General features: G+C 39.9%; 1 protein-coding gene across 9 annotated transcripts in view; it reads right to left on the bottom strand.

The window, feature by feature from the left end:
- Positions 1-20555, bottom strand: part of LOC144437420 (chromodomain-helicase-DNA-binding protein 8-like) — a 204858-nt gene that overhangs the window by 126495 nt on the left and 57808 nt on the right. For all 9 annotated transcript variants that reach the window (XM_078126352.1, XM_078126353.1, XM_078126357.1 and 6 more), the window contains 6 exons: positions 14123-14203; positions 12624-12783; positions 11285-11483; positions 11062-11138; positions 4707-4825; positions 3975-4142 (listed from right to left, as the gene is read on the bottom strand). In XM_078126352.1, coding sequence (XP_077982478.1) covers positions 3975-4142; positions 4707-4825; positions 11062-11138; positions 11285-11483; positions 12624-12783; positions 14123-14203 — 804 coding nt within the window. The remainder of the gene's footprint in view (positions 1-3974; positions 4143-4706; positions 4826-11061; positions 11139-11284; positions 11484-12623; positions 12784-14122; positions 14204-20555) is intronic.

Here is a 20555-nt window from a genome sequence, read left to right as displayed (position 1 = left end):
TAAATAAAGCTACTTTACTCACCACTAGTGTCTTTATTTATCCCCCTTATATGACTATTCTGACTAAGTTTTTTTCTTTTTCTAGCTAGTTCCCTTCCAGCACAAGCAGGATCATCATAAGAATAGTCCTTCATGTAGTGATAATGATGAAAGCATGGGACAGGACACATTCTAACTTTGCACACTGAACAAATGTACTTGGTGTCTTTTCTCTGTTTGTGTACTTGGCACTTCGATGAAGTGTCTAAAATCCCTGGAGCATGTTGTAATTTATGGTCAAATCTGGCATCCTCACTGTGTGTAATACTCTTTCTACCTGGCCTCTTCACAAAAGACACCCAGCAATAAGCTGTTCACATAGTTGCCCCCTGAACTGATGAAGGGTGGGTGGCTTATTGGGGTTGGCTTTCTTGTTCAAAATGTAAGCATTGACAATGCATACTTCTAAGATGTACCAAAATATCTGTAGGTACCAAGTCAGCCCCTTCATATGCCGTTTGTAGGTGGACAGGCGTTGGTCAGCTAGATCATGTACTTGTATCTTTCAACAACTACTGGGCGTTGAACTAGCTGACGTTCCCATGTGCCACGGACCTTGACAGCTCTGATGATGGGTGTACTGTCATCACTTATAGGTAAGGTAGTTAGAGTATTCACTACCCTAGAATCTCTCCAAGCTGTTGCAGTTAATCTGCCTTTCTGCCAGTGTACAAACTCTCCCGAGTAAGACGCTTAACTACTGTGCTACTGGGTTTCATTTCTGTGGGTAGTCCCTGTCTGTTTGGCCTAACAGTTCCACAAGCTAGTATTTTTTTACCTTGAAGCTTGGTAAACAGTGCTGGACTTGTATAGTAATTATCACAGTACACTTCGTGTCCTTTGTTGTAATATGGACGGGTTAGATTCATGACTACACTTTCTGTTACAGAGCCCTCACTAACTTGTAGTTCTTTCCCTTGGTAAACTTTCAAGTTCAACACATACCCGGATGTTGACTCTGCTAGGTTGAATACCTTTATTCCCCACTTAGTAGGTTTGTTTTTGATGTATTGTTTGAATCCCGGCCGACCTTTAAATTTAATCATACTTTCATCCAAGGCTAGCTGTCTCTCCGGAGAATACATAGCTCTAAATCTCAACAATATTCTGTCAACTACAGGTCGTATTTTACCAAGCCGGTCATACATAGGGTCATTCCGGTCTGTCACTAATGTTTCGTTGTTGACAAAATGCAAATAACGAAGTATCTGGCAATACAGTAGACGGGGCATGTGTCTTCCAAAAGCTGGAGTTTGAATTAACCAGTTTTGAGACCAATATTCTCGAAATGACCCTTTCTTATCAACTAACCCCATCGCGAGAGTAAGCCCAAGAAATACTTCGAACTGATCGGTAGTTATATCAACCCATTCAGACCTGTTTTCAAGGTCACTACGTTTCTGACTAGCGTAACGGTTGGTTTCGGTTACGATGTCGCTAATCAACTCTGGGGTGAATAAACATTTGAACACTTCTCTAGCTGATTTACCTGACATATCTTCCTTTATTTCAGGAGTTTCAGTGAAATCAAAGTTCATCAAATTCACGAGACCATTCAACGTCGCTGTCATTTCCGCTACTAGAACTGTCGAGGTCAGAGTTCGTGTCACTATCTTGACTGTTTATATTTCCGAGTTCTAAGTCCGATCCTATTTCGTCGACGCTATCCCTATGTAATCGTAGCCTGGCTAAAGGAATATCATCCTCTATATCTGACTCTGTAAAACCTTCAAAATCTGACTCTGAATCTGATGGTGACAGAAAAATTTCCGCTACTCTATTCCATGATCTAAGTTCGTCATCAGCTGATGCCATTTTAAAAGTTCCGGGGTGAAAATTTACATCAAAGTTCAAAACACTCGCTCAAGCTTCCATATTTGGTGGTAGATCACCGATAAATTACATATCATTATAAAGCTGACGTCAATCCCTAGCTAATTGAATTGGGTTATACCCCAAAAAATGATGCCAATTCATGTGTCAAAGGTTATGTAGGGTTAGGGACCTTATAAATATGTATGTATACGTATACGGTCTCTATGGGAAGTGATCGAGCGTACGGATAAAGACGCCCTCGGGCGGCAAAGGGTTAAGTATTATCTTGTCAAATAGAAGTTATGTTGGGGTACAACTGAGGTATACCAAGCGCTGTAACTTCATTAACTCTTTCACCACCATTGGCCTCATGGGATTGTTTGTGCTCCACCAGCCCCCTCACTAACATAAAGTGAGGGTGAGTGGTATGCAATCAAATTGATGTAAAAAATACTTAGAATTGCCCAATCTTTGAAAATTAGGTATCATTTTACTGGAAAATAAATTGTCTATATCATACTTACAAATAAACACATTCAAATATCACATTCACAACTGAAATTTGGGTTAAAATAAGAAAATATTGGTAAAAAAAACCTGTGTTGTTTATTTATTGACATGTCACAAATAAACAAAACATTTATATTACAAATAAAATTCAAAATACCAACATTTATGTTTCTACAAATTTCTGTATACTGGTTAAATGGTCAAAATCGGCGAAAATTTGGCAGAAAATTGATTTTCAGTCGTATTAAATTTGAACGGAAAAAAATAACGGCTCTCTAATCTGATTACGACGCAATTAGTCGGTCCCGCACCGACAATGAAAGGGACAAAAATACCTGAAGTCGTTGCACCAATACCTTCAGAAAAATTAGTTTGTGTAATTATATATCATTATTTGACAGAACAACAAAAAATTATCACCAAATCTATCCTCAAAATCAGTAAAAAAATGCCCACAAGTTGGTAGTATACGAGTCCGAATCGGGACGCCAAAGTGGCGCTTTTTGCCAACATGCTGTACCCACAAAACCAAATATGCAGTCGGGACTTTGAAGTTATGTTGCGATAATCTGATCCTTCCATTTCCTGCATTGAGTTCACTCGTACTCAGTCATCTCCTTGTATAAAACATCGTATTCATAGTCAAAATTGAGGGGAAATTTCTACGAACAACACCGTTATTTACATTGTAAGTTACGTTAGGGGAGACAGATTTTGCTTTGGCGATGTTGAAATTTGAATTTTACGTTGAAAAACGCACATAAAAAATCCGATTCGTAAAATCGCCCGTATCGTGCGTAAATTTCCCTCCACTGACCTTCACACGCTGAGCTAGTACAAATACAAGTCATTATTGAGATGTAACAAAAGAAATAAAACCAAAATAATCCATTTTATAGCCAAAAATTACAACCAAGACGTTAGTATGGGAGTCGGTACCTGTCACAAGATTGCGTAAATTTGCCGACATTCAAAAATTCAACCGTAAACTGCCGCCGGCAGCTCACATGGCCTTCGCGGGAATTTGATGCTTACACACAAGTACAACGTGTTCCCACAGCTAAATACTTGTATTCAATGATGTATTTCGAGTCAAATTCAGTCGAAATATCCAAAGACAGTGACATAATTTATATCGTAGACCATGTTATGAGAGCCGTTAATTATATCCGCCATGTTTAAATTCGATCTTGTGGGCGAAAAACGCACGTAAAATTACGATCGCTCGTCATTTGGATCGTAGCTCTCGATACCGTTGACTATCATACATTCAAAATGGCAGGCAATATAAACAAGGCTAATACGCATGTGTGGAACTAGTTATGGCAGCAAATTTTGCAGCAATTGCTGCCTTTGAACGGTTTATGGCAAGATAGGTGAATGAACTTTGGCGTCCCGGTATACCGGGTACTGGTGGGCGCCCTAGCACGTCCCGGTATACCGGGTACTGGTGGTGAAAGTGTTAAATGACCATCACTATTTAATGAACCATTCCTTATACATCAAGAATAGACACCAAATATAAACAAATTAAATCAGAATCTTGTTCAAGAAATGCTATGATTTCTACAAAAGGGTATACCAGAGATTACAAGTATAGCAGGACTTACATTAGTAGACAAATCTTTGTCATGTCTCATAGACTGCAATACAGCCTTGTCAAGACCAAGTTTTAAGCTAGCTTTATCAAACATTTCCCTCTCATAGGAATTCCTTGTAATTAGTCTGTACACCTTTACCGCCTTGACTTGACCAATACGGTGACATCTGGCTTGAGCCTTTAAATAATAACAACATAACATCAGTTACAACAACACACCTAAAAACACTGTGATATACTTTTGCTTTACAGAATATATATATAGTTTGCTGATTTTTAGGATGTCATTTAGTGATCCTAGATTCCATTCTTTACTAGGTGATGACTAACAACAAATTTTTTTGCTGTTTTTGACCCACAACAAAATTGTTTGTGTTTAGTTAGAGGGCACACAAAGACAGTCTACATTACAAATATACATGAATACACATATAATTCTGCCAGTTTTTATACTTGTCATCTTGGCTACAATGACATATCTAACCACTGTTTTTCATCTAGTTGGCTGCAATAACATATCTAACCACTGTGTATCATCTAGTTGGCTGCAATGACATATCTAACCACTGTATATCATCTAGTTGACTGCAATAACATATCTAACCACTGTGTATCATCTAGTTGACAGCATTGACATATCTAACCACTGTGTATCATCTAGTTGACTGCATTGACATATCTAACCACTGTGTATCATCTAGTTGACTGCAATGACATATCTAACCACTGTATATCATCTTACCTGTAAATCATTCTGTGGATTCCAGTCAGAATCAAAGATAATGACAGTATCGGCAGCTGTTAAATTAATACCAAGACCACCAGCACGAGTACACAGTAAAAACACAAACCTATCTGAATCTGAAATGTAATAAATATCAAATAAGAAATATTGCCAATGGCACTATTGCTATGGGAGTAGTCTTGCTGCTAGGCATATTTGCATACATTTTTGGAACCTTTATTAAATTGCCTACCCTTTCCATCTTTGCAATATAAACCACCATTTAGCTGTTGCTATGGGTGTGATCCTGTTGTTAGACATAATTGCATACCTGTTGTTATTTTTGTAATATGTATTATCATTTCACTGTTGCTAAGGACATGATCATGGTTGCTACACTTTCAGAAACATCCCCATCAAGTTTTAACACCATTTACCATGCAGTTTCAAGATATCAGTTTTTGACCAAAATTGACATTTTTAGACCTAATTTCCATAACACTGATAGGATAATGAAGTTGTGAAAACAGCTCAATCTTTACATCCCCAAATGTATCCCCCATTAAATTCCTGCCCAATCTACTCTGTATTTTGGAATTACATATTTTTGACCTAACAGACACATGTTTAGACCTAATTTGCACATCACTAATTGGATCATCATGTCATGAACAATTCTTAATCTAAACACCTCTAAGAATGTTCCAACCAAATTTTAGAACGATTTGCCTAGTGGTTTTTAGTTTTTTTGACCAAATATTACATTTTTTACCCCAAATCATCCACCGGTGGTGAGTAACGATCACAAAATGTCACACAAGCTCAATAATGAACTTCGTTCATTTAGGGTAGGGGTCTGGCGTCAATGCAATTCCTGAACTTCATTTTTGCACTTCTATCTACATATTGACAGAAACCTTTCAATGGTAACAGCTAAATTTGTATTTCCTACAGTAACTGAGCTGTTGATAAGTTGATAAACTAGAGATGAACTGAAAGTGCTCCCATATGAAGGAAAATGTTGCTAATTTGCTTACTGACACTTTGAAATGTCTTTCTGTACTGTATTACCTTATATGTAGCAAATTCACTAGAATTCAGTACAGTCCTGGCTATATATCTCTTATTGCAAAAGTTCTTCACATATGCAAATTAGCAATTGAATTGATACCATCATACCTTTGCTCGGTCGTTTCATCATATTTGGTAGTCTTTCTTGGTCTAGACCCTAATTGCTAAAGTTCGTTAATTATGGATGCATAACCTGAGTTATTAATTATGCAATTGGCTCTTAATTAACATGACACAATTAACATGCTTTTATATTATTTTTTTTTCATTTTTTTTAATTAACATATTTTGTTCTGGGAATTGCTCCAAGCGATTTTCTGTTATGCAGACAAATACACACAAACACACACAAATGCTACAGCGATCCACTTAGGTTTCAGACTACGTGACAGAACTATGTTGCACGCTCTATATCACGTTGCTGTGGAACTGTCAAGGCCTTCCCAGTCAGTCCACAGGCTATCCCAGAGTCACCCAGGCCAGGCAAACATAGCAACTGTGGGCTCTGTGTGAGTAATCATCCCCGACTTTTCGAGTCATTACTCCAGGAATCCCCCCAAATTCGCACTCGTCTTGCTTTTATATCTTTGTATGATCCATAGATGTAGCAAGTTTTGTTGAATTTGGTGCCGCTATTATGCATACATAGCCCCATTTTTAAAAATCATTAATTACACAAATTATCATTAATTATGTAAGTCACTCCCACCAAACACTAATCTGCACTAAGGTACAGCCTGACAATGCCACATAGTAAATTGCAGAACATTTGCTTCAACACTTTTTAAGATATCAGTTGAACAAAATTTCGGCACAGACAGACTAACAGACAGGTATCGCCACAACATTACCTCCCATATGGAAGCTAAAACAACACCAATGGCGTAGCACAACTGTAGAGTTTTTAACCACATTTAAACTGAATGCCTCCCATAAGGGAATCAATAATTATGCAAATTAAACTTTAAAAATACCGCCAATGGCGTTACGGCACAACTGTACAGTTTTTAAAAATGTATATCCATATGCTAGTCCATGCTAACAATAGGTGTACATTTGTAGAATGACTATCCAGTTGCCTATCGAACCATGCTGCTATCTTTACGATATACGCGATCATTTGGCTGTTGCTATGGTATGGTCTTGTTGCTAGGCACATTTACATACATTTTAATGTTTATTCAATTGTCTATTAATCCCTGTTATCTTTGTGAAATACACGGCCGTTTGGCTGTTGCTATGGGCATGGTCATGGTTGCTAGGGACACACAGACAGACACTTTGCCATGCCTAAAGCACAACTGAACTGAAGACTGAACCTTCAGTTCAGTTGTGCTAAAGAAATTATGGTAACAGGCTTTGTTTTTGGACAAGCTTGCTTTCTTAGGTTAATGTATCTGCCAAATAGTATATGGAATTTTAAGAGTGAATGATAATGTTTAATTTCTGAATATCGTTCATTATTCAAAATACTCATTAAAGGTAAAAATTTCATAGGAATAGCATGTTTGACTCAACGTATAAACTTGAAGTGCTTCACTGAATACAGAATGCTTCATGCCCGGCCAGCTTCGCAACTCAGTGAAATGAGAACATAGACATGGCGGCAGGTTGATATTTACAATTTACTGGAAGTTACGTTAGTAGATTTTCGGGTTTGGGGATTTCTCTCTCGGATTGATGACTAGGACAGGACCACAGACAAATTTTCATTTAGATTAATGATTAAGTCGGCCAGTGTAAGCTCTTACACTTGCTTCATTTTAATGACAGGACACGCTCACCTGTTTCCTCTCTGGCTGAGGCTAGAACTTAGACCCGATCACATGAAGCGCCTTGACCTTAGTAGGCGATAATATGTACAAATATGCGATAACTTGACTGCTTACGAAATTTCCTTCATATTTTCCCATAAACTACTGTCTCATTGTAAAAATCCTCTTCTGGAAATTTCCAGAGTTCATTATCATCTCGGACTACAACGTTCGTAGCAGACGATGAGTGCCAACTGTGCATTATCATCATATCAGACATACTAGTTTAATGTCTAGACCAATCAGATCTCTCAATTTGCGCCATTAATATCCTGGTATAAAATAATTGTAAAAATTAATCCCCGTTATCTTTGCAATTTACCTGATCATTTAGCTGTTGTTATGAGTGTGGTCTTGTTGCTAAGCACATCGACATACATTTTTTGAATGTTTCTTGTCTAAGAATCGCTGTTGTTATCTTAGTGAGATACACCACCTTTAGGCTGTTGCTATGGGTGTAGTCATGGTTGATAGGGATATTTGCATACATTTTTTAATATTTACTCACTTGCCTACCAGATGATGTTGCTATTTGACCAAACTATACTGCCATTTGACTGTTGCAAAGGCAGTGATAGGGAACTCAACGCCCCCTGCGCCAGTCAAATTCAACTGAAAAATGGCCCATTGAAATTTGCTTTCTCGGCACCTTAGAGCGTATTATGGCTGTTTGATGGGTTTTTTAAATATTTGTGTCGGTATGCCAATACTAAAACGAATTTCGAGGTCCGGTTTTTGACTTTGAGATACATATTAAGTGAACATCATGTAAGCCCAACTCATATAAGCTGTTTACATGTGCTTCATACTGAGCATGTAACTTTGTCTAATTTGAATACATATTATTTATATCCCGTTTCAAGTCTCCCCATGCTATTAGAATACACCATTTAGGCATAAATTTTTACCGGGTGTAGCAAAACCGTTCTAGTCAATAAGAAAATGTCATACATCATCGAGGTAATAAAAACATACTCTGATTTGTTTATATCTATAACTTCTGATCGCCTCACATTGACCGGAACAGCACGGCTTTAGGGGCGAAATCAATAGTTCAATGATTAACGACATGGTATAACAAGATGACGTCATGGTATAAACCATTCAACAATAAAGGATGGGTCAGGTAGGGGGGAGGGGGTCTCCGATATGTTCAAGCATGTCTGAGTTATGGCTTTGGACATGAAAATCGCGCCAACAAAATGGCTGCCAGGCAGCCATATCGGATTGTACCACAACGAAAATGGAAATCCACATTTATCACATAAATACGTGCATATCTTCTACTGTGTGACGTCAAACAGGGGTGATTTCAGAGCATATCACCCCTGTTCTACCGAACTATTTTTTCTCCGTACCTTGTTCGAGTGTTCTTGTCAATCCTACGCTACGATCAAGTTTATCGTAATAATTATGTGCTTTCAAAACGTAAATGCATACATTACGTTAGTAACGTTACATATATCCTTGGATGGCATGAGTTTCATACGTAGAAGTCCTTTTATTTTTATTTGATACATTTTATTCTATTTAAAAATCACGTCGATTATCGATGTAGCAGCCGGCAAGCTTACTTCCAATTTTCCGTCGAGCTCAGATCTCCGAACTTACACAACCCGAGAAAATATTATTAAAATGACGGCACAAAAGTCGTATTCAGACAATTCTACTTATGTTTTAAACTAAATTCGATATTACATGTACATCGCAAGGTTATAACCGATAATTTTGGTTGAGAAACCACACAACAGTATGACCGATACCGTACATAGTAAGCTTGACCTCGCGACAGGTCACGCGATTATGTACTTTGCATAGCCATCGGGCACCAGTTTTTAATACGCGATGAAGAATATAGTGCGATGAAGTATTCGTAAAATACGATTTAAAATTTCAGAAAAATACGGGGAAATACTTAGTTATGTGATAAATATATAATTCCATGAAATCAATGTTAGTTTTACGTCATAATGCTCCTCGTATGATTCCGCGGACTACAAATTCTCGCCTACCGGCTCGAATTTGTATTAGTCTGCGGAATCATACTCGGAGCATTATGACGTAAAACTAACATTGATTTCATGGGATTATATATAAGTATATCATAGAACACTGTGCTAATACCACCTTTGAATGAGATCTGTCCAAGCATGTCTGAGTTATGGCTTTGGACATGGAAAATTCACAAACAAAATGGCTGCCAGGCAGCCATATTGGAGCGTATCACGACAACAATGAATATACACATGTATGTCATATAACACTGTCCTAATACCAACTTTAAATGAGATCTGCTCAAGCATGTCTGAGTTATGGCTTTGGACCGGGAAAATTCGCTAACAAAATGGCTGCTAGGCGGCCATATTGGATCGTATCATGAAACAAATTGACGTGCATATGTATGCCATAGTATGTTGCCCCTGTACCAAATTTGAAAAAAAAGGGACGGACGGACAGAACCCAATCCATAAGTCGAAATTCCAACATGTAATGACGTCAAAAAATCTCGTAAGTTTTTAAAGTCCTCCATAGTAAGTATAGTATATGCAAGTCTCATGCATCACGAGATTTCGGCGTGTATATATATGTCCCTGGTATATGCAAACTTTTAAATGTTTTTTGAAGTCTACTCGTCTCTGGACATTTAGTTTGAAATAATTGTAGCTTCCCTGAGAAAACTAATCATTGGTTTTGAAATAATTTGAAATAATTTTAGTTTTCTTGACAAAACTAATCATAATATTGTTTTAAATAATTTGAAATAATTTTAGCTTCCCTGACAAAACTAATTAAAACTGTTATGCAAATCATACAAATAAATAATGCAAATGAGCCACCCTGCTTTCAGAATAGTGATAGTGACCTGATAACATGTATCAATGTCAAAGTGCCATATAAGTAGTTATCACAAACGTATATGTACTTTTGTAAAAGTAAACAAAACACTGAACATACCTTTGTTGTAGTAGTATTTTATTTTGAATTAATTTTGAATGCTCATGGCAAAGAATGAATTTGTAAACTTGAAGTATGAAATAATTATTAAACAAAATTTTGGCTAAATCAGTTTTCAATTTGGCTAATTGTAATTGGGTAACAGTAGCCAAAATGGCTAATGGTTTTCAAAACCTACCGCTAACACTTTCGTAGTGGTGTGACTGCTACAGTTTTTACCATAGTTTACATCATATATAAACGTTTGATGTCGTACTTGTGAACATTTGTTGGGGGAGGAGGGTTGACCTAAATGAACGATGTTCGTTTGTTGAGCCTATGCGACATAGTGCGATTGTTCCTAAGATCATTTTGATTTGAACAATTTACAAACTCGACACCCAAGGTAATATACCCACCAAACATGGCAATCAGTCCAGCAGTTTTTTACTTTAAGCTGTTTACACACACACACCCACACCTACACCCCAACTTTACCCAACTTTCCAAGTCAAAGACACATCAAGCTACAAAACTGCGTAAATCTTCCCTACCTGGTTTACTGAATCGATCAATGGCAGCTTGTCTCATGTTCCCCCTTACTCTTCCATCAATACGTTCATATGGATACCTAACAATTAACACATAAATAACATGTCAGTAGGGAGTTTTCATATCAACATCAATACATTCATATAGATACCTAACAATTAACACATAAATAACGTCTACAAGAGGATTCTGACTCCTTGGTTATCTGGAGATTATCTTCCTTACCTCCTTTGTAGCAGGTAGTCTTCAAGTATGTCCAGACATCGTACCATCTGTGAAAATATAAGTACTTTGTGTCCACCTTCTCGTAACTTTGGTAACAACTTGTCAATTAGGACCATCTTACCAGCTGATTGGATTAAAGCTTGTAGTTGGCGATAGATTGAATTGTCTTGAAAGTCAAACATGATCTGTTCTTCTGCTCCTGTTTCCAGCAAACAAAGGAAAACCAAGTGTACTATGATTTGAACATAAGGTATGTTAAGAGTTGTGTTGATGCTGACAACTAGAATACAGTAACACAGTTAATATCTCGGATATGACGACTGGTTAATAATTAGATGTTACTCCCCAATATTTTTCTGCATTCAGCCAAGGAAAATATGAGTGACCTAAGGAGGTTTTGTCACTACATGCCATAAGACAGGAAGTGACAAAACCCTTAGGTCATAAGTATTTTTCGGGTGAATGAAGAGAAAATATTGGAGAATAACACAATTATACCAGCACCAGTGATATCAAAGAAAAATCACAGAAAGTAAAGGTAATTTTGAACGTTCTGACTCGTATTTCACATGCAGCAGACCTAGTTATGTAGACACACGTTGTCGTGACATAGAACCTGGGTATAAATTCCACATTTTTTTTCAACTTGTGCATGGTATAATTAAATAATATTATATAATAACAAGTCATTGAGAATGACATAGTCCCCGCTATAATTGGGTTTTAAGGAATTATCACTACTCTGATCACGCAACAACATTTGTGAACCTAAAACAAACAGACTTAGATATGTTGTGTGTGCTTGTTGGACATGGAATATGCCTCCAACAATAAAGGATTGGTTGGGTATGGGGGATCATATCACGATGAAAATGGAGTCTGAGCTATGGCTTTGGACATGGAAAATTCACAAAACAAAATGGCTGCCAGGCAGCCATATTGGATCGTATCACGACGAAAATGGATATGCACATGTATGTCATAGAACACTGTCCTAATACCAACTTTGAATGAGATCTGTTTAAGCATGTCTGAGTTATGGCTTTGGACATGGAAAATTCACAAACAAAATGGCTGCCAGGCAGCCATATTGGATCGTATCACAACGAAAATGGATATGCACATGTATGTCATCTAGGCGGCCATATTGGATCGTATCATGAAACAAATTGACATGCATATGTATGCCACTGTATGTTGCCCCTGTACAAAGTTTGAAAAAATTCGGTCAAGGCATCTCCAAGAAACGGCTGTGGATGGACGGATGGACGCACGGAACCCAATCCATAAGTACCCTTCCCGGACATCATCCGGCGAGGACTAATAACTTATATCTTACCATTTATAAGGAATGGATGATTGCAGCATTTCCGTAACTCCATCATAGTATTCATTAAATTAGGCACATTGGTAGTAGAACCTGCTCCTTTGCTAAGAAAACTGAAATTCCTCTCTAGAATGGCTCGATAATATTTCTTCTGAATATTTGTTAATTCCACCTGGAATAACATAATGGATACATTTCATTGTAACTCATTTTGAGTTTTCATTTAGTTCAAACAGAAACACAACAGAATGATTGCCATTGTTAGACAAATTTGGATATTATCATGAGTAATGTATACAGTTTTATCTTGTTTGTATTCTTCTCTGCTATGCACTGACCAGCCAAAGATAACAGAGATTAATAGAAAATTGAATAGACATTCAAAACATGTATGTAAAATTGCCTAGCAACAAGACCACGCCCATAGCAGCAGCCAAATAGTCAAGTATATCGCAAAGATAACAGGAATAGAAAGACAAATGAATAAACATTTAAAAAATGTATTCAAATGTGCCTGGCAACAAGACCACGCCCATCATCATATGCAATTAGTTGACTGTTGCTATGGGTATGGTTATGGTTGCTAGGGATATTTGCATACATTTTTGGAATGTTTACTCACTTGCCTACCAGATGATGTTATTTTAGCACACTATACATTCATTTGGTTCTTACTATAGCATTGTTGCTAAGGACAATTTACTGTGTCAAAATGTTATGAAGAAAATCTGTAGAAACACGTCACCAAGTTTCAGTCTCATTCACCAAGTACTTTTTGAGATATATATTATGAACAAATTTTAATCTACACACCCTTAAGAAAATGCCAAACAAATTTCAGAACAATCAGCCCAGTAGTTTTTAAGTTGAATTTTTTTGACCAAAATTCAGAGTTTAACTTCACGTGTGTGTTTTTTTATCGGTGGTTATGCAAGCCTAATCCTAGAGCCAGTGTCGCCGACCAAGTGATTAACATATACTACCATGGCAACATTTGCTCTTATCACCTGATGTAGAAGCTATTCTACATATTTGGTTTCTAATCTACATAACGTCCTCTGTATGACCCTCTAATCACTAGTTCAGGGTAGGGCCTAAATCTTTTGAAGTTTCCAACATACTAGTGCAGAGTAGAGTACAGTCATGTGAGAGGAGGCCAGTGAGGGTGAAACTTCTTACAGTCTATGTTAAGATACAAGTTAATTACTCAAAAGCCCAATAATTATGTAAATTACCATTACTATTCATGCTTTGATTACCAAACCAAATCAGTTCCAGCCATTACCCTAAAGAATATATGCACCAAATAAATGTCTTTTGAATTGACCCAGCTGTTTTTAAGAAAATGATGATACAAACATAAACACTTTTCATCCCTAATATACAACCTTCCTTATGCAAGGTAAATATGCTCTAAAAACATTAATTGTTTTTAAATTAGTTTTGAATCAGAGAGACAGTATTTAGATTGTTGTTCCTGGTAATCAGTAATAACTCAAGTTCACACAAACCTCTATAATTGTTTCTTCCTTTGGAGCTAAGTTTTTCTCAACATCCTCTTTCAGTCTCCTCAACATCATTGGTTTCAGGATCTACAATAGAAAACATTGCATTTATTACACAAGGTAATACCAAACATATCTCTTAAGTTGTAGAACTAATTTTGTGCCATATTGTGTCTTATCATATACCTATAATCACATCCCTTAGTATAGACTGTCGACAGTCGCTCGTGCCTTTTCTTCCCCACGTTTTATCTAAACTAAAGTCGTTGCGGCGCTCCGATCCGGTGCAATACTACTATAGTCGCATACTGATATCGAGGGCTGAAGGCCCGAGCAACTGTTGTTGCTCGTGCTATCTCTGTTGCTATTACTTATTCATGATGTGGCGTCATTTAATGGGGCGTTACTCTATCGTATGATTTGCATACAGTTAAATGTAAGGTCACTCAACATTCAACACACGTAAACTGCAGCACAAATTTGACCTCGTAAATGCATTTTGATGGTCATAATCAAATACTTTTTCCTTTCCTATCTTTCTTTGGTAAAGCTTGAAACCGCGCGTTTTTTTAACATTCATAAATGACGTTGTTGACGACCTCGACTCCCGATACATTGTCATGCTCACTAGTCTATTGCCTTGTTTAGCAGCTGTTACAGTACGTGGTAGCGAGAGAGTGCTACGAAAGTCGACTTATTGTACCAACTCAGACCGAAATGCCACTCAAGCAATAGATGTTTTGGACACCCTTTTTCACCTTCCCTCGACTGCAGCTAGTATATTAAATAGTAATAAAATTCATGTATAAAATGTGTGATAGTTAGGCGTAGATATGAAAATGTGCAAATGGTAAACGTTCTACCTGAAACAAAAACAGAAATGTTTAAACCTCATGAAAGGTGCCTGCATATTTACCACGGCACGGAGATCGTGCTCCGATCCGACACGTCTTCAACTAGTGCCTTCTCAGAGTACTGAGTCTATATATACCTAAAGATATTGCACCCAATTATTTCAGATTCCGATTGAGGAGTCAATTTACGTAATCTTTAAAATGATGCTATATGATATGACAGTTTGTTGTGTCTTTTTCTCCTTGATGTTTTCTTTTTGTGATTTTTGTTGTTGATGTCGGGGGTGGTGGTGGTGGTGGTGGTGAAACTTTGGGTCGGCCAGATAATGAAGAACAGATAAAAAAAATAGGGTGACCCCAATAAATTGAAGTACGTCAGACAACAATTTATTAGCATTTCATGGTCATCTGATTTGTCGTTTCTCCCGAAACTAATTTCTGTTGAAGGAAAGATACTCACCTAAATATTCTTACAATAGGATTTGCTTGCAATTCCCGATGCTTTTCCAATAAAAACTTTATTAATCTACCTCCTCCTACAATTACTGCCCTCAACGTTGGAAGACCAGTTGCGCTATGGAACACAATCTTAGTCCAGAAACCCAACTAAACTGAGACAGTGGGGAAGGAGGGAGGGACTGTTAGGTGAGTATCTTTCCTTCAACAGAAATTAGTTTCGGGAGAAACGACAATTCTGTTTCCGGAAAGATACTCACCTAAATATTCTTACAATAGGATACAGAATTTGTCACCAGCTAGGTGGTGGGTGTCTCTGTATGACCTGTTAATGTGATATTCTGGCTAATGCTAAGTGGACCTAGAGTGGCTAGATCCTCAGCATGGTCAGACATATCCCGCAGATAATAGCTAATAAACGAATTAGGAGATCTCCACGTGCCTGCTTGTAAAATGTCAGCCACTGGCACGCCTGATCTGCGGGCCCATGAGGCAGCAATAGCTCTTACCTCATGAGCTGTGACTCTGTGAGGAGATAAATGATCCTGTTGGGCTTCTACGTAAGCCCACTTGACAGTATCAACAATCCATTTAGAAATATCTGCTGGGGAGCAGTCATCTTTAACTGAAGGGGGAAACGGGATGAACAGCCGAGTCCTACCCTTCCTAAATGACTTAGATCGGTCTAAATACCAGCGAAGTGCTCTCACTGGACATAGAGTCCGTTCTACTTTGTCTCGCCCAACAAAGTCATCCAATGACTTGATCATAATCGGATTAGGCACTGACCCCAAAACCTGGTTCTTGGCCAGAAATCCTGGTGCAGTATGCATTACTGCTGCTGTCCGAGAGAGATTAAAATGACCCTCACTAATACAGAGGGCATGGATTGCACTACGCCTTCTCCCAGATGCCAAGGCAACAAGAAAAACTGTTTTAAGAGTAAGTGCTTTCAGTGACACAGAACCCATGGGCTCGAAAGGGGGTTCCTGTAACACTCGTAAAACCAGTGGCAGACTCCACTGTGGAACTGTTTGTCTAGAGGGAGGACGCTTAAGAAGGAAGTGGCGAATCATGTTGGAGAGGATTTTGTCCTGTCCAAAATCCTCTCCTCCAATACTTTTAATGGTGGCTGCAATGGCTGACCGATATACTTTAATAGTATTGGGAGAGTACTTTTTTGTGACGAAAAGAAAAAGAAGGAAGTCAGCTAACTGCCTGTTAGTGACTTTGACAGGACTAATCTGTTTTCTGTCACACCAACTACAGAAGAATTGCCATTTCTCATTGTATGTAGCCAGTGTACTGGGTCTCTGAGGTCTGGCAATAATGGCTGCAGACTCTCTAGAAAAGCCTTTCTCCATGAGGGATTGTTCGACAACCGAAACACGTGAAGATGGAACATCTCTGGGTTCGGGTGAATGATGTTCCTGTCCTGTGTCATTAGATCCTCTCTCAGTGGGATTTTGAGAGGAGGCGCAATCAACAGATTGAGAATGGTTGGGAACCATGCCTTGGTGGGCCAAAGAGGTGCCACTAGAAAAATCATTGGCCCCTCTTCCTGGATTTTCCTGAGAACTCTGGGCAGCAGAATGATTGGTGGAAAGGCATATGCCATTATCCCCTCCCATGACATGGAGAGAGCATCCACCGCCATTGCCCTTGGATCTGGTACTGGGGATACATACACTGGTAGTTTCCTGTTCTTGTGTGTGGCAAAGAGATCCATTGATGGGCGACCCCAACAATGGAAAATCTGATCTACTACACTCTGTGGTAGTTCCCATTCGGTTTGTCGTATCCGATGCCGACGGGACAGTGCATCGGCTATCCCATTCAGCCTGCCTGGTAGGTGTCTGGCTATTAGCGTAATCTTTTTGTCCTGACACCATAGCATTAGATCCCACAACAGATAACATAGAGTTGGGGAGACTGTCCCCCCCAATTTGTTTATGTAAGCAACTACTGTTGTGTTGTCTGAGTGTACTAATATGCAATGCCCCCTTACCAGAAACTCTAATTTCTGGAGGGCCAGGAACACTGCTTTCAGCTCTAGCCAGTTTATGTGGTGACAGCGTTCGGTTAAATTCCACCGACCTGCTGTCATATGACCTGCCACATGCGCCCCCCATCCCTCGTTTGACGCATCGGTGAATAAGGAGATGTCGGGGTTGGGGGGTACGAGTGACCTCCCCCTCAATAAATTCGCCGTGTTCAGCCACCAGTTGAGATGAAGCCGAAGAGAGGGACGAATAGGGATAGAAGTCTGCAATGGCTGACTGGATGGGCGCCAAACAACTGGATCGGGCGCGCTCTTAGTCGTGCCCAAGGGGTGATGTCTATAAATGAGTTCATCAGCCCCAGGAGAGATAACAGACTCCTTGCTACTATTGAGCGTTGTAGAAGGATGGACCGAATGAAAGTTAACAGTTTGTTGATTCGGTCCTCGGTTGGGCAAACAACTCCCAATTCCGTCAGCAATCTCATTCCCACAAAGGTCATGTCCTGGGTGGGAGTCAAACATGATTTCTCTTGACTGAGAATAAATCCTAGTCCTTGGAGAAGATCTGTCGTCATGGCCACTTGAGTGGCTAGTACGACCCGTTCCTTCCCCCTCAGTAACCAATCGTCTAAATAGGGGTGTAACAGAATTGATTGTTGGTGTAACCACGCCACTGGCACTGCCGCCACCCGTGTAAACACTCGTGGTGCTGTTGCCAGACCGAAGGGGAGAACTGTGTATTCGTAAACCTGTCCGTCGATTGCAAAACGGAGGTACTTGTAGTAGACAGGGTGAATAGGTATATGGAAATAAGCGTCCTTTAAATCTATGGACGCCATCCAATCGCCTGGCTGAATGGCAGCCAACACCGCTCTGGGTGTTTCCATTTGAAACTTGGGGACTACAAGATACCGATTGAGAACGGAGAGGTTGAGAATTGGTCTCCAGCCTCCCGACTTTTTGGGGACCAGAAACATGTGGTTGAAAAACCCTGGTCCCTCTTTTTTTAGGTTGACTGTACGAATAGCAGCCTTTTCTAAAAGACCTTGAATGGCCTCCCTTAAGGCAAGAACCCGATCTGGTTGCCTTGGTAACGGGGTAACTATAACCTTCGTTGACAGTGGAGGCTGTGACACGAAGTCTAGGATGTATCCGTCTCTTACTGTATTTAGCACCCAACTGTCGGATGATATTGCGGACCAGTTTTGTGCATAGAAACGGAGTCGTCCCCCCACTGGACTTTGCTGTGCTGGTGGGGGGACAGTGAGAGTGGTTATTGGGTCAGGAGCGCTGAGCACTCCCTGACCCCCTACCTGCAGAATCCGAGAACGGTCTGGGCATGTTGTCGGTCTTAGGCTTAGACACATTACCTCGTCCCCTACCCCTATTAAAAGTCTTGGACTTGTAAGGAACACTGGGTTGCTTGCCTCGTCCAACGGGCACTGGTCGATTGCCAGCTTGTTTTGCCCTAGGCTGTTGTACACGGGGTGTAGGAGGTTTATCCCATAGTAGGCGTTCTCGTTGTTTAGCCTCACTGGCACGTGCTGCTAGCGCAGTGAGACGACCATCAAACAGACTGGTTGTGGCAATAGGAGCTAAACGAGCTTCCTGTTTCAACTCGGAAGACAATGAAACAGATTTGCGTTTCAAAAAGGCATCCCTCTCCATTAATTGGAGAGTTGTATACTCTCTGCAAGCAGACTCCGCTATATGAGACAAACCCTTACCCACAATCTCAATAATTCGAGATACTTTAGGACTATTGAGATTTACAGCCTGAAGTTCTTTGAATAGAACAGCTAGGAACCAGTTCAGTGTTGACGTTACACAAAGTTGTTGATGTGCCGAATCACCCAACTTTTTAATGTGAGCTTTGTCTATATAGACAGCTCTGAACGATGATGGATCCTGATCCACTGCGTCCACATCACCATCCAGTGGGGGGTGTGAACATGCTGGTTGTGATGAATGAGTGCGGTATGCCTTACCCCCATAACGAAACCATGGATAGGCCCCAGCTCGTAAGGCTGTATGGTCCTTTCCACTGCCGACCACTTCCTGGTAAATCTTATCATGAAGAGGCTGAACCAGGGATGAATAAGGCAATGACAAGGGGGTTGACTGGTCTTTGGGATTGCTAGCCCGTAAGGCAGCACCAGTTTCAGACAAAGGAGGAAGAACCAAATTAGGAGGGGTGCACTCAGCTGGGAAGTGTGAGTAAACCCATTGAATACAATCCTTGTATGCAAACACTGGTTCTTCTTCCCTACATGGGGAAGAGGCTCGAGAGATTGTTGGACTGTGACCTCTTGACCTCTCTTCCTCCCCTGAGGATTCCCCAAAATCCTTGCTATGAGATGCTGCAACTGAAATAGCATCAGGATCAGTCATCCTCTCCCTGTGAGAAACACGTTGAGAACTTAAAGGAGTGGCACCCCCTGTGCTCATATCAGATGTGGGTGCCCCCGCACGTGTTAATTCTGGGTGGAGAGCCGCTACAGCCTCTAAAACTGCCTGTCTAATGACTTCTGTATCAATAGAAGCAGGCTGATGATAAGCTGAACGACTTGCCGGTTCTGGCCGTTGGTGGCGCTCTACACCATGCCGGCTCTCGTCATAGTAAGCATGTCGACGATCCAAATCAATGCGTCGTTCATGTTCATAGTGACGTCGGTAACGCCTTCTGTCACCCGACGGTGATGTCGATGATGAATGTCGACGCCTATACCGTTTAGAACGTCTATAATAAGACGACCTAGAACTGGGTGACTCGGAACTGGAAGAACGATAATGCTTTCGTTTGTGTGACCTCTGACCTCGACCTGATTTCTTATGTCGAGAGAGAGACCTACCTCGCCTGCTTTTATAGCGACGAGGACTGTAATCCGAATGAGAAGATGACGAGACCGTACTATCATGACTCTCACAACTCCTCCGCCTACACGGGGACGGAGAACGTGAACGTAAAACTGAACGATGTCGCGGTGAAAGACGCACAGACACTCGTTCATCGCCAGGCATTGGTAATACAGCATTATTAGTAGTATTACTTGGCGTATTACCTAACAATGGCTCTCGAAAAGTCTCCGTTCTCATAACATTGGAGCCACTACCTAGACTGGTAGAC

Source organism: Glandiceps talaboti, chromosome 7, assembly GCF_964340395.1.
Source record: "Glandiceps talaboti chromosome 7, keGlaTala1.1, whole genome shotgun sequence".
In the NCBI taxonomy this organism is placed as follows: Eukaryota; Metazoa; Hemichordata; class Enteropneusta; family Spengelidae; genus Glandiceps; species Glandiceps talaboti.
This window is presented reverse-complemented; position numbering and strand designations above follow the sequence as displayed.